General features: G+C 37.7%; 1 protein-coding gene across 1 annotated transcript in view; it reads left to right on the top strand.

The window, feature by feature from the left end:
* Positions 1–12,230, top strand: part of LOC102222703 (E3 ubiquitin-protein ligase TRIM33) — a 33,639-nt gene that overhangs the window by 15,189 nt on the left and 6,220 nt on the right. Inside the window, 10 exon segments of the mRNA XM_023333209.1 lie at positions 157–274; positions 485–789; positions 1,526–1,717; positions 3,124–3,324; positions 6,868–7,000; positions 7,111–7,174; positions 9,975–10,125; positions 11,116–11,474; positions 11,607–11,718; positions 11,799–11,873. Of these exon segments, the coding sequence (XP_023188977.1) occupies positions 157–274; positions 485–789; positions 1,526–1,717; positions 3,124–3,324; positions 6,868–7,000; positions 7,111–7,174; positions 9,975–10,125; positions 11,116–11,474; positions 11,607–11,718; positions 11,799–11,873 (1,710 nt within the window).

The following is a 12,230-nucleotide window of genomic DNA, read 5'->3' as shown; positions in this document are numbered from 1 at the left end:
TAATCCTTTAGCATAAGAGACCACCCAAATGAGTTGACTTTATGGTGGATTTCGTTGTGACGTGTTCTAAAAATGACAGAATAAGATTTTAGTTGGTCTCTTTTAGACATAATTATTAATGTAATAACCTTGCTCTGTTTGTGCGAATGGATGTAGATCATGTACCAGCTTCGACAGCTCTTCAAGGCGAGACTGGAGCCAGCCCCACAGTCCAATGGAGTTGTAAGGTTCTTCTGTGACCCAACTTTTTGGGCTAAAAATGTTGTTAATTTAGGTGAGTAAAACATTCTAAAAGTCCCATAAAAAAATAAAAAAGTTTATGAGTCGTTTTTAAAAATTGTTTTTGTTTTGAGTCATTGCTTTTAAGGTGGCATTTCTCAAAATAATGTAAAAAAAAAAAAAAAATTACTTTCACAACTGTTTTTACAGTGTTTTCCTATTTTTAAATTATGGTATGTTTGTTTGTTTGTTTTTTAAATCCTAGGTAATTTGGTTATTGAAAAACCTCCTCCAGTTCCACAACCTCCCGGTGTGATGGTAGGCGGACCGGCCATTTCACCAGGCCAAAGTCACCCCGGCAAACATCCAGGGCAGATCAACCTGGCTCAGCTCAGGCTGCAACACATGCAACAGGCTGCATACGCACAGCAAAAACATCAACAGCATCAGCAGCAGCAACAGCAGCAGCAGCAACAACAGCAGCAGCAGATTCAGCAACAAATGCGATTAGCCTCCCAAATGTCCCAGCAGCATCCCAGGCCAGGCGGCCCGCCTTTGGTTCAGCAGCAGGTATGGTGAACGTGACAGTAATAGAAGGTGAATATTTTTTTATACTGTTTGTTAAAATGCTGTCTTTTGTTTGAAGTTATGTATTTGTAGCGTTTTATCAGTTTGTCTCCAGTTTTTGATTTGTGATTTCTGATAATTTTATCAATCCTGAAATAATCTCTAAACAAGTTTAAACTTAATGTGGTATATTGTGGTATGCGTACCAATAACATTTATTCAACTTAGACAATGCCCATTTGTTTTCTGTTCTCTTTACTTCAGGTTTATTCAGATACCTTCCCTCTTAAATTTAATTCACTAGATTGTGAAGCGATAGCCTACGATGGAGGCTAAGCAGCTCGCACTTCGTTTCCAGATGTTGTCAGACAGTATTTTTATAAGGCTGCCAGGTCAGAAGCTTCTGCATACTTGGTGACACTGATCAGTTGGAATCTGATAACACTGCTTATATCAAGTAATACCAAGAAAACGGGAAAAGTCAAATTGCCGATGCAAAGCCAATTGCATCAGAATAAACAATCTTGAGTTACTAAATCAAAACTTCCTGAGAGGATGGATAATTGTTTTGTTCTGGCTCTTACGCAGTAGGAAAGAGCAGATGAGCTGCCCGCGCAGGCTACAAAGTGAGATTCAGGTGATCGGTTTATGTGATCGACGATCACCGATCATAGACTTTTTCACGGAAGTTGACCTATTGTGATCAATTTATATATGTGTGTGTGTTCTTTCTGACTAGCCTCCCAGGCTCATCAGCATGCAGCAGCTACAAAGAACTGGAGCCATCAATGGTGGGACCAACCCTTCTATGTACCCCTCCTCCCATCATATGCGTCTGGCTGGTCCACCACAAGGCCGGATGCCCACAGCTCAGCCCAGACATAACGGACAGCAGTATGCCCCTATGATGCAGCCTCAGTTACAAAGACAGGTCAGTATACGCACACACACATTAGAATTGTGTCAGAATGAGTGTGCATGTTATCTATTCTGATACATTTGCAGATATTTTAGAGATATGATAGATAAGGCTGATCTAAACAGCCAGGAACTCATTTTGGGTGGATTTTACATAAAAATCCACTTTGCATACTTTTAGTTATACATAGGCTTAACTATCCATTGTTAATTCAGTATAATTAAACAATCTTTAGTAACATTAAAGTTTGGTCAATTTGTGTTTGTTTTGTTGTGATCTGCTGTGGTTCTCGTTTAGATAAAGATAATCCAAAAAGTTTAGCTGGAAAAGATTTAATTCCACTTTTTAAAAAATCCTTCCACGAAGAATAATTTGTTTAGCTGAAGAAGTGGTAAAATTGAAGATCAAAGCTCTTAAATGCACAAAAACGAGACATTTCAAAGCAAAAATGTCAGAAAAACTAGATACATAAACTCAGAGTGTGCAATTCATCAAATGTCAGAATAAAGTCAGGCTGATTTTAATCTGCGATCCCTAAATACATTTCCATGTCTGGTAGTAATGGAATGATCCGTAACTATAACCCGGATTAAAATAACACATTTTCACTCTTTTGGTACAAAAATTTTTTTTTTAAGAAGAGCCTACTAAAAATATTGTTTGGTCAAACGTAGCCAAGCTATTTCCAGACTGATGGGCGTCTTCTGATCTTCCCTCTTGTTTTCGATGTATTGATGATGAATAAATATAGACAAGCCAACGACAGTTTCTAAAAGTTTTATCCGAAAAGATTTTTTAGCTCTTTGTGAATTTTAACCTAAGGAATTTCCCTAAAAAGCTACTGGCTGATAATAAAATAAAAAGCTACGTTTTTTGTAAGATTACAGGTAAAGTCAATCAGTTTTAGATTGAGCCTGTATATGCTTTGATAGTGCATTTAGGATGCATGCTCATCCTCAGAATACACGGAGTTCTTATCAATGCTGTTAGATCTTCACCACTTTGCAGACATGGAAATGTGCTGTTTGTTTTTTTTGTACATGTGAGACGAGGCAATAGAAACCTCCACTATATCCAGCCCCCCTTTTTTTTTCTGTGTCCAGATGTCTTTAGAATCTGAGATGAGCCACCAAAGGTTTCGTTTCTTACTCCAATCAGGGGTTTGGCACTTTTTTCCTTCTTTGTCATTCATGTGTCTTGTGCAGCATGTGTGGTTGATCACCTGCATGTTCATGAAGTCGTGTTGTTTCTCAGGCACATTATGAATAGTTGTTTGTTGTTTTTTTTAAGAGTGACCTTCTCTTTAATGTTCCCAACCGTTCTTCTCCTCCCATTTGTTTTTCCGTATATCTTATTTTACTTTTTTCTTTTTTTTGTGTGTCCTTGCCCTCCATTTTTCTCTCTCCGTCTTTGTGCAGCATTCCAACCCCGGACACGCTGGCCCCTTTCCAGTGGCGTCCCTGCATAACGCCAGTCCCACGAGTCCGACCAGTGCCAGCATGGCCGGGGCCCACGCACACCGCGGCCCTGCCAGCCCCATAATTGGTCCCATCGAACTCATCCCCTCCGTCACTAATCCTGAGAACCTGCCCTGCCTCCCTGAGATACCGCCCATCCAGGTGTGCATATTTTAAATTAAAATTTTTAAAACCAAAGTTTGATTTGTCAAAACACTTTAGCAAGACATGGCTTAATCCAGCTGTATTCAAGCATTTGCGGGTGTAATAATGTGAACAAGTTGAGTGCTTACATTATTGGGACCTTACATTATTGATGCGACCGCTAGCGGCCTAGCGGTCCCACTATTTCGCACAACAGATTCTTACATCTATAGCTCTTAAATATCAATATCTTGAAAAATGCAATTAAATACAGTTGTGCATTAAGTGATACAAGTGCACTACATCATGCAACTATTAACAATTAGTAAGTTGTTCCTTCTTAATAGGTTTTAAAGCACTTTGTCATTATCACAGGAAAGGGCACAAAATATTGTGATAAACTTCCACCTCTGTGTGATCATCCTTGTTAATCACCGTATTAGAAATGTACTGCATCTATTCTGTCTAGACAACATGGCATTTCTTTGTTTTTAGTATTGCAACCAATTTTCAGGATTTCTAAAAAAAAGTGTCCATTCCCATGGTTTAGATAACATTTCCCCGAGGGGTGGACCCATCGATCGCATCAACCCCGATTTCTTTAAATTTGGGCAATCGGCCGATGCATGTGACAACGATCCTTTCCACCGACCTCACTTACATTTAAGTAGCCTCCAAGCTGCTGCATTTGGTGATTTATTTTTTTTTTTTTGCACTACAAGGAAACTTGAAACTCAGGACACTTTTTTTTTTAATGTTTTAAGTTGTTTTGTTTTAAATTCTGCTGAGCAGTGCTGCACAATGTGCAAACCAGCCAGAGCCAGCAAAAAACCCTGAAAGCTGAGTAATGCTGCTGCCTGCAGATAATGTCAACTAAATGATGGCTAGTTAATCCATGCCGGTATATCATGTTAAGCTGGAAGAGCAACTGATGTTGTTGTTACCTATGTTTGCTGGTTATTTAATACTAGGAATAAATCCAATCCTCTGTAGTTTCAGTGCAGGACTTGTGCTTTCCACATATTTAAAAGAAATCTTTATTGCCACAATAGAAAGAGCAAAGAGTCAGGGAGGAAGAATTAGACCAGAGACCAGCAGCAGGACGGTGATGCAGGGTCTTCTCAGGTAAGGAGAGATTATGACTTGCAGAGAAAAAGACGTAGGTTGGTGGGAGAAACCAGGCAGGTATCAGGATTCAGAACATTCATTCATTTACACTCCAGAATATGTTCAGTCTGTACTATAGGTGGCACAATGAGAAGGTCATGTATAGTTTATATTTAGACAGCTTTTTGTTTATTATTTCAAGACACTATTTGTGTTCTTAAAGGCCACATATATAAGTAATGAAATTTGAATTCATCTAAATTTTGCACATATGTGCTGCTACATTTGACTAAATTTAGTGTTGTCACTTGCTGTGTTTATGCCATTAAAATGTCCTATTATTCTTCTACCTTGTCCTTTCCATTCTATTTTGCGTTCCAAGTAGTAGCTTGCGAACAGGGATGGTGTTTTATTGAACATTTACGATCACTGTTGCCATAAGATACATACATGTACATGTGTAACCCTTCTTTGCTCGTCTCAGATCCAATAGGCCGACTCCTCGACAGATACATTCAGGTTCATCGTATTTATTCTTTAGAAAAGAATAAAACAAGGAGGTGGTTATCTCCAGTCTAGCAGCTTCTGCCCCCCCAGTAACGGACATCAACAGAAAAAGGGGACGAGCTGTCAATTACCGGTTACTATGGTAACCACCCACTGCCAAGAGCAACATAACAGAACTTAAAACACCAATAAATGTCTAAAGAAGTATATAAAAAAAATAAAGTCAAATAAACAAACTTTGACAAACTTCACATTTACAACATTGTTACATTAAAACCTTCTTACACATGCAATTAATCTTTTGCATGCTACCAAAACAGACCCTGGCTAGAATGTTAAAAAGGAATGCACCATACCGTTTCCCTTGCAGACAGTTTATTTCTCATGCGCCATTGTCTGATTTTGCATTTAAAGAAATGGGCTTCATAGATTGTAAACAGCTTTATTAGTTTTAGCTGAAGATTATGCTAAGCTGAACATTGCTTAGAATTTTCTGATGACACAGGCACACTTGCATGTCACTGTTTAAGTCATTACTGTCCACTTTGCAATAATAAAAATGTTTATTTAATTTTAAAGGTTGCAAAAATATTTATTTTCGTGTTTATATAAAATAGGAAATCTGTTTAGTGCTGCACTCGGGTCAGATCGGCTGTAAAACTGCAATTAGTGCACCCCTAATTTCAACACTTTAAATTACATATTCAAGATCCTTAAATGGTAATTAAAACACAACACAAATGTTTTATATCAATTGAGTAAGAAGTACAAGTTCTTTAAAGCTTCAGGGTTACTGAGTTTTAGAAAGCTGATGTAATTTGTTAACATGTGTGGCTTGGATCATTTCTAGAGGACAATTTAAGTTGTACAAAACTAAAGTCTTTAATTGTTCTACTGATTCACATAGATTGGAGTTTGAGAAAATATGATAACATTATCAGCCTTTCTTCTTGACATGATTGCAAGATTTACCCTTGAGTGGATTAAGCATACAGAAACAATATTCTCCTGCTTCTTAAATTTAGTGTTTTTATCTATGTTACGTGATTTTTAATGAGCCGTTCTTTGCGCTCCCACTGACGGTAACCAGACCCTTGACAGAGCAGCTCGCCTCATGCACACCTAGAGAGGAATCTGCAGCGATTAAATTGGCTTGTGTTTCTCGCTGTTTTGTCATCGTGAACATCAGTTTATAAGTGAAAAGTCCCAAAAATCCAAATTTGTCCAGTTCAAACCAAAGTCAGTATTTTGTGTTTTACATCAAATTCCTCTATGCATTTTAGTGGAAGATGAATGGATCAAGTAAATATGAATAACAATCTTCTTTTTTTTTAGCAATTTAATTGCTTTTGTGATCATTTGGAGCAGAAATGTAAACTGAAAGACTAATTGAGTAGTTGCACAGCCGTGGTTGCACATCATTTTCAACTAGATTTTAACATAACTATTAATGTCTTTGTTTTTGTTAAAATGATTCAATAAAACCTGTTACACTCATCAAGTTTGTATTTTCATAAAACCTTAATCTGCTCATTCCCAACCAAAACACACTCTTTACTTACCTTAAATGTGTCCTAGATGTTTTTAGGTACTGCATTACATTAGGAAAACATTACTTCATAATAATAAAATGTAATAATCTGATGAATGAAATGCTAAGTAATGGCCCTCAAATATTACAGCCTTCCAAATATTGCTGTCAAATAGACCTTCTTTATTGTAATATTTCACTGATTTCTCTGTTGTGCAGCTATGCTATTTGATTCATTAGCCAAATCTTGTTGAAACTTTTTAATGTAGTTTGTCATGTAAAAATGTCTATCTTTGTTCACCCGGAGTTGGAATAACCACCAACTACCATTGTAATATAACTCTGTCGTAGCTGCAAACTCTCTGCATCTACACACACTCGTTGACACGTTCCTAAACTCTGACTTTTGTTGTCAGCTGGAAGATGCTGGTTCCAGCAATCTCGGATACCTCCTCTCTCGTTGCATCTCCGCCAGCCAACAACACCAGCTGGGCTCCACAGACATGAACCCCTCTCCCGGACTGTCGACCCTTTCTCCTGGATCGTCAGGTACTCGCATGCTCAAAGAGAGTCATACTTTAAACCCCCATGAACTGTTTAGGTAGAAACGGTAAAGTTTGCAACTTCGTCACAGCACAGTCCATGTTCTCCTCTGGCAGGTCTGTCCAACGCTCACACACCGGCGCGACCTTCCAGTACGTCAAGTACAGGCAGCAGAGGCAGGTAATGCAACGGGAAGCTTTGTGACGCAATGAAAAGGGGTTTAAAGAAATGGAGAAAGCATCAACAAATCAGAGCTTCAAATATAACTTGGGAAGAAGACCAGTTGTCTTCGTCTGGGATTTTAGTTGTAGGTAGATGTGCTTGTTGGCTTAATACAGTATTTTGGGGTTTCTGCTCATTCTTAAATTCATGTCTAAATCTAAACATAAGGCCTTAAAAAGTCTTAAATTTGTTTTAAAAATTACGGTGTATTTTTAATGTTAATTACATTGGACAACAATTGTCTTTTATCTCTATTTGCAACTGGCAAAAGTCCTTAATTTCATTCATAATAGTCTTAAACTGTCCTAAAAAGTCTTAAATTAGCACAAATTCTGTTCGAGACATGGGAAGACATATTTTTTATAATCTCACTGCTGCAGAACAAATGAAAGTGCAAAAAGCAGGTTTCTTGTTTCAAATACGCAAAAAGAAACCGACCAAATTAAAGAAATAAATGGACAGTCGAAGCCACCGTCAATTCCTCTCGGCATGCAAAGTAGATTAAAACGTGCTGAAAAGGGAACAGCACCTTAGTTAGAAAGAGCTCCTCTTCTGTATGTCCAACAACTTCCCACCATTTCCTGCTTGTAGAGCCGCCACTCAGAAATTTATTGATGGCTCTACTCCTGCTGGAAGTAATAATCTCAGACGAGGTACGCTCAAGTGCTCTTAGTCAGACCAGGGGAGAGCATTTCATTGTGCAGCAGAATGATGAACACAGGCACATGTCCAGAAAAAGCCAAAGAACTATTCTTGTAAAGATGAAGGGTGTCTTTGTTTTATAGAATCAGTCACCGAAGGCCAAACTAAGAGCCAAAAAAGCACTCGGTGTCTGCAGTGCAGCAGCGACTTGGAGAGGATCACCTGGGAGAATTCAATGTCTCTTCTGGTGTTTCTGAATGTAATATTTCAGGCTGTCCTTAAGCAAAGTGTAATCCATCAGCCTTTAAACATTTGCATTTTAGTTGGAGTTAGTGTTACTTTTTCACATCTGAAGCCTCCGGAGGGAGAAATGTTTCCTGATTGTTCCATAGAAATTCTGTCTGTGGGAAGAAACATTCAGACCAAGTGTTGGCAGAATGATGTAGTTTTTATAAGAATGTTGAAGCACAAAGCAACACGAGATATGAAATATATCTTTAGTATGGAGGAGTTTCTTTTACTCAGTAAGTTTATGACTTTCCTGATATTTGCAGTTTTTCTAACTTCTTATAACACTTCTGCTGTTGCTTACTCATACCTGCTGATTTTTGCAGAGTTTTTGTGTATTTCTTGTAAATAATCTCTTGCTGTTTTCTACGTACAAATATAAAAATCAAGTACATTTTTAAAAAATATCCTACTTTGTGCATTTCTTTTAAACTACTTATACCATTTTTAATAACTATACAGAATATTTTTGCTTGTGTTGTACTTTTGCTCATACTTTGCAGTATCTTATTTTTAATTTTCTGTTTTTCATAAATATTTGTTTTACTTTCATTTGAATATGCATGTTTCCATGTACTTTTAACTGCCGCTTGTGCAACATTGTCAAGATTGTGGGAATATAAATATAATTTTAATAAGAGGGTTTCAGCAAAGTCCTTAAAAATCTTAAAATGATCCACATTTTTCCACATTGTTATGAAAACATGTAAAATTTAGCCATAATCAATAATTTAGGATATTATTGCAAGTTCTCTGTTAGTAATGATATATGGATTAATTACACAGACTCATGTTTTTTTTGGTTAATTCTATTGATTTTCTGCTTACAGCTGGTGAAAACACAACATTTAAGATTAGAATATTACATCAGATCAACACAGAAGCCATATTTAATACAGTAATGTGAATTTAGTGAAAATTATGTTAAATGACTGATTATGGGGTCTTTTCAAAAGGTTCTTTTAATCTTAAAAATATAAATTTTTCCATCGCGCTCTCTAAAACGATGAGCAGCGACTGGGATATTGCCTACATTAATATCTCTGCAACATGATTTCATATATTTTGCAGCAATATTAAAAGCTATGAGATAGAGGCCCAATTTGAATTGTGCCCACTCTGTAGTTTTGTGGTAAAAAACTTAAGACAAAACTGCTATAAATGTTATCGAATTATTTAAATACCTTGCATTCTTTGTGCATTTTTATATATTCGGTGACACTAATCCAGTATAACAAATGTTTTAGGCTGTGAAGTTGTTAAAAAAAAAAAAAAAAAATTACAGCTGAATTGTTTCAATGGCAGTCTTGTTTATGAAAATGTTAGATTTTTTTTCTTCCAGTAGCTGGAATAACTATTGATGTTTGCTATAAACCCAAAGCAGAAAGACAAACATTTTAAATATTTGTTTATTTTTGGCTGGTCGTCGTGTTATTGGAACATTTACCAATATCATCAAATATTACGTTTTCATAACATTGTGCAGCCCTAGTGGAAACCAAAACAGCAGCAGGCATTTTTATGGTTTATTTATGTTCGGTTTGTCCTGCCCCCCGTTTCCAGTAAGCTACGAATGAAAAACTGAAGAAATAACGGAGAGGGAACAGTAAACAATGTCATAAGACTGATTTCATCCAAATGGCCACCTGCTGGTTTAGCACAGGTTTTACAGAGTTTTGATTGGAGAGGAAAAAATCTATGTAGCTACAGCTTAACATGGACCTTAGTGGGCTGATAATCTGTAGGCATAAAGAGAGCGGTCTGAGTTTTATGGTGAATTTGATCAGGTTCATTGATATTTCGATGCCTGGGTTTTGTTTGTTTTCAGTTCTAGCTCTGCTGGCAGAGCGGGGACAGGTGGTGGATCGGCTGCAGAGCAGCTGAAGGTGAAGAAAGAACCCTGCACTGAGGATGACTACAGCTGCTCCTCTTCTGTGAAGACTGAGCGAGGCAAAGATGCTGGGAGGAGCGCCTGCATGGTACGGACAACAATTCCCAGGCTGGATGGAAATGAATGTTTTTCTTTGAAATGTAGTTTCTGGTCAGATAATTAGGTCAAAATTCTTTTGTATATATTTTCACTAAGGCTGGGCGATAAATGTCAGCACACCCAAGGCGGTTATCTTGTTTGACAAGCACGTTTTACAGCTTCTATTTATTTCAACTTTGAATTTCTTAACAATAATAAAGTCATGATATTGCAAGAATGCCCTCGTATTGTTACCAGAGTAAAAACATTTAATGAGAATAAATTGGTAATTTTATGAGAGCTCCATCAATAAAAATAACTACAAATTAAAATGAGGAATATTGAGCATCTTGTGAAGTTATACTTTGGCATAAGTTTTAGAAATAATACATGATATTATACTCTAAATCTTTAAGCACATCATCATCAAATTATTTTCAGTTGCAGGACTTTGAATCGATTGTGCTAAGTGTCTATTTTAGGGCTGTAACGATTCCTTGAATGATTCTAGTACCTCGATTGTTAAAATTCCTCGAGGAAAATGTATCTGTCTCGAAGCTTCATTAAGTTATATTTTATTTAGTGCACCGTGTTCCGGCCGGGTTATTACTTGCGTTGCGTTTTTTCCTTGTATTTTTTAGACGTTTTTCAGGTACAACTATATCTTTATTCTGCTAATAGTATGACTATATTCTCGTAATTTAACAACATTAATTTAACATTTTCGTAGCCTGGCCCCATTACTCTGTCGTAGACTTCACAAAATGGATGACTGAAGTAAAAGCCACTTTTTAAAAAATATTTCCTGTCATTTTATTATTTAAAAGAAAGCGAGGAAAGAAAAAAATCAATTAAAATCAGATCTGGTGTAAAAAAAATTGAAGATTTATTGCCCAGCTTTAATGTTCTTGCATGTTTCAGTGTTAAAGAGGCAGGTTTAAGTTATGCACCATAAAAACATTTCTCTAAAAGAAGTGCACCTTTTGTGTTGTCGCTGTAGATGAGCAGTCCAGAGAGCAGCCCACTGGGGGTTCCATCCGCAGGGCCAGACGCTTACAGGGATGTTGGCGAACGCGTCAAAACGGAGCCCATGTCTGAGACGTCTTGCTCTGGACTGAACGGCACGTCGTCTTCCACCAACACTACGACAAGCCAGACAGGCTCTGCACTCACCAATGGAAGCGTAGTCAAAAGAAGTGGGTCGCATGATGCAGCGCAGGGCGGTGGTGGGAAAGATGACGACCCCAATGAAGACTGGTGTGCTGTTTGTATCAACGGCGGTGACCTTCTATGCTGCGACCGCTGTCCTAAAGTATTCCACATGAAATGTCACGTACCCACCATAAAAATCTTCCCACAGTAAGTGCATCCTGTGCGTTTGTATGTTTTGCCATAGTAACATTTCAGAAAGCTCATCTTTGTGGCCATATTTCGGTAAACTAGATCAATCTAAAGGCTCTACTTTGTGTGATTTATTTTTTTGTCCCTTAGAGGTGAATTTCTCTGCACATTCTGCCGGAGTATAGCTGACCCAGAGATCGAGTATTGTGATGAAAGTAAGAGGATCAAAGGAGATCAGAGCCTGAGTCCTGAAGACCAGCGGGTCAGCACTGTCAAAACATCAATCGAAGACGTCTTCATGACCACTACAAGACGTGTAACTTTGTCTTTTTCTGTCTGCAGAGATGTGAACGCCTGCTTCTGTATATTTTCTGTCATGAGCTCAGCATGGGCTTTAGGGAACCTGTTGCAAGCTCTGTAAGTGTTCCCACCTTCCACACACACATCATTCAACAAGCTACACTTCATGAATTACATCAAATATTTTACTTATATTAGCAGTGACCACATTCATGATCACTAAATAGTTTTTGCTTTAATCCACTTAACTTATTAGTGCACACTTTCATTCATCTCCACTGTTTTTCACAGTAGAGAAAAACAGTAGAGATTGGCATCCCAGCAGGGCCAGACTTAGGATTGTGTGGGCCCCTGGGTTTGAGCCAATGTGCGGGCCCCACTTAATCATGATTCCATGTCTACAGTTGCACATAACATGTACACAGACACACAAACAGATTTATTGTGAATGAGAACATCAATCTGTGTAACCAG

The sequence above is a fragment of the Xiphophorus maculatus genome, chromosome 1 (assembly GCF_002775205.1).
Source record: "Xiphophorus maculatus strain JP 163 A chromosome 1, X_maculatus-5.0-male, whole genome shotgun sequence".
NCBI lineage: Eukaryota > Metazoa > Chordata > Actinopteri > Cyprinodontiformes > Poeciliidae > Xiphophorus > Xiphophorus maculatus.
Note: the sequence above shows the minus strand (reverse complement) of the source record. Positions and strands in the feature narration are given on the sequence as shown.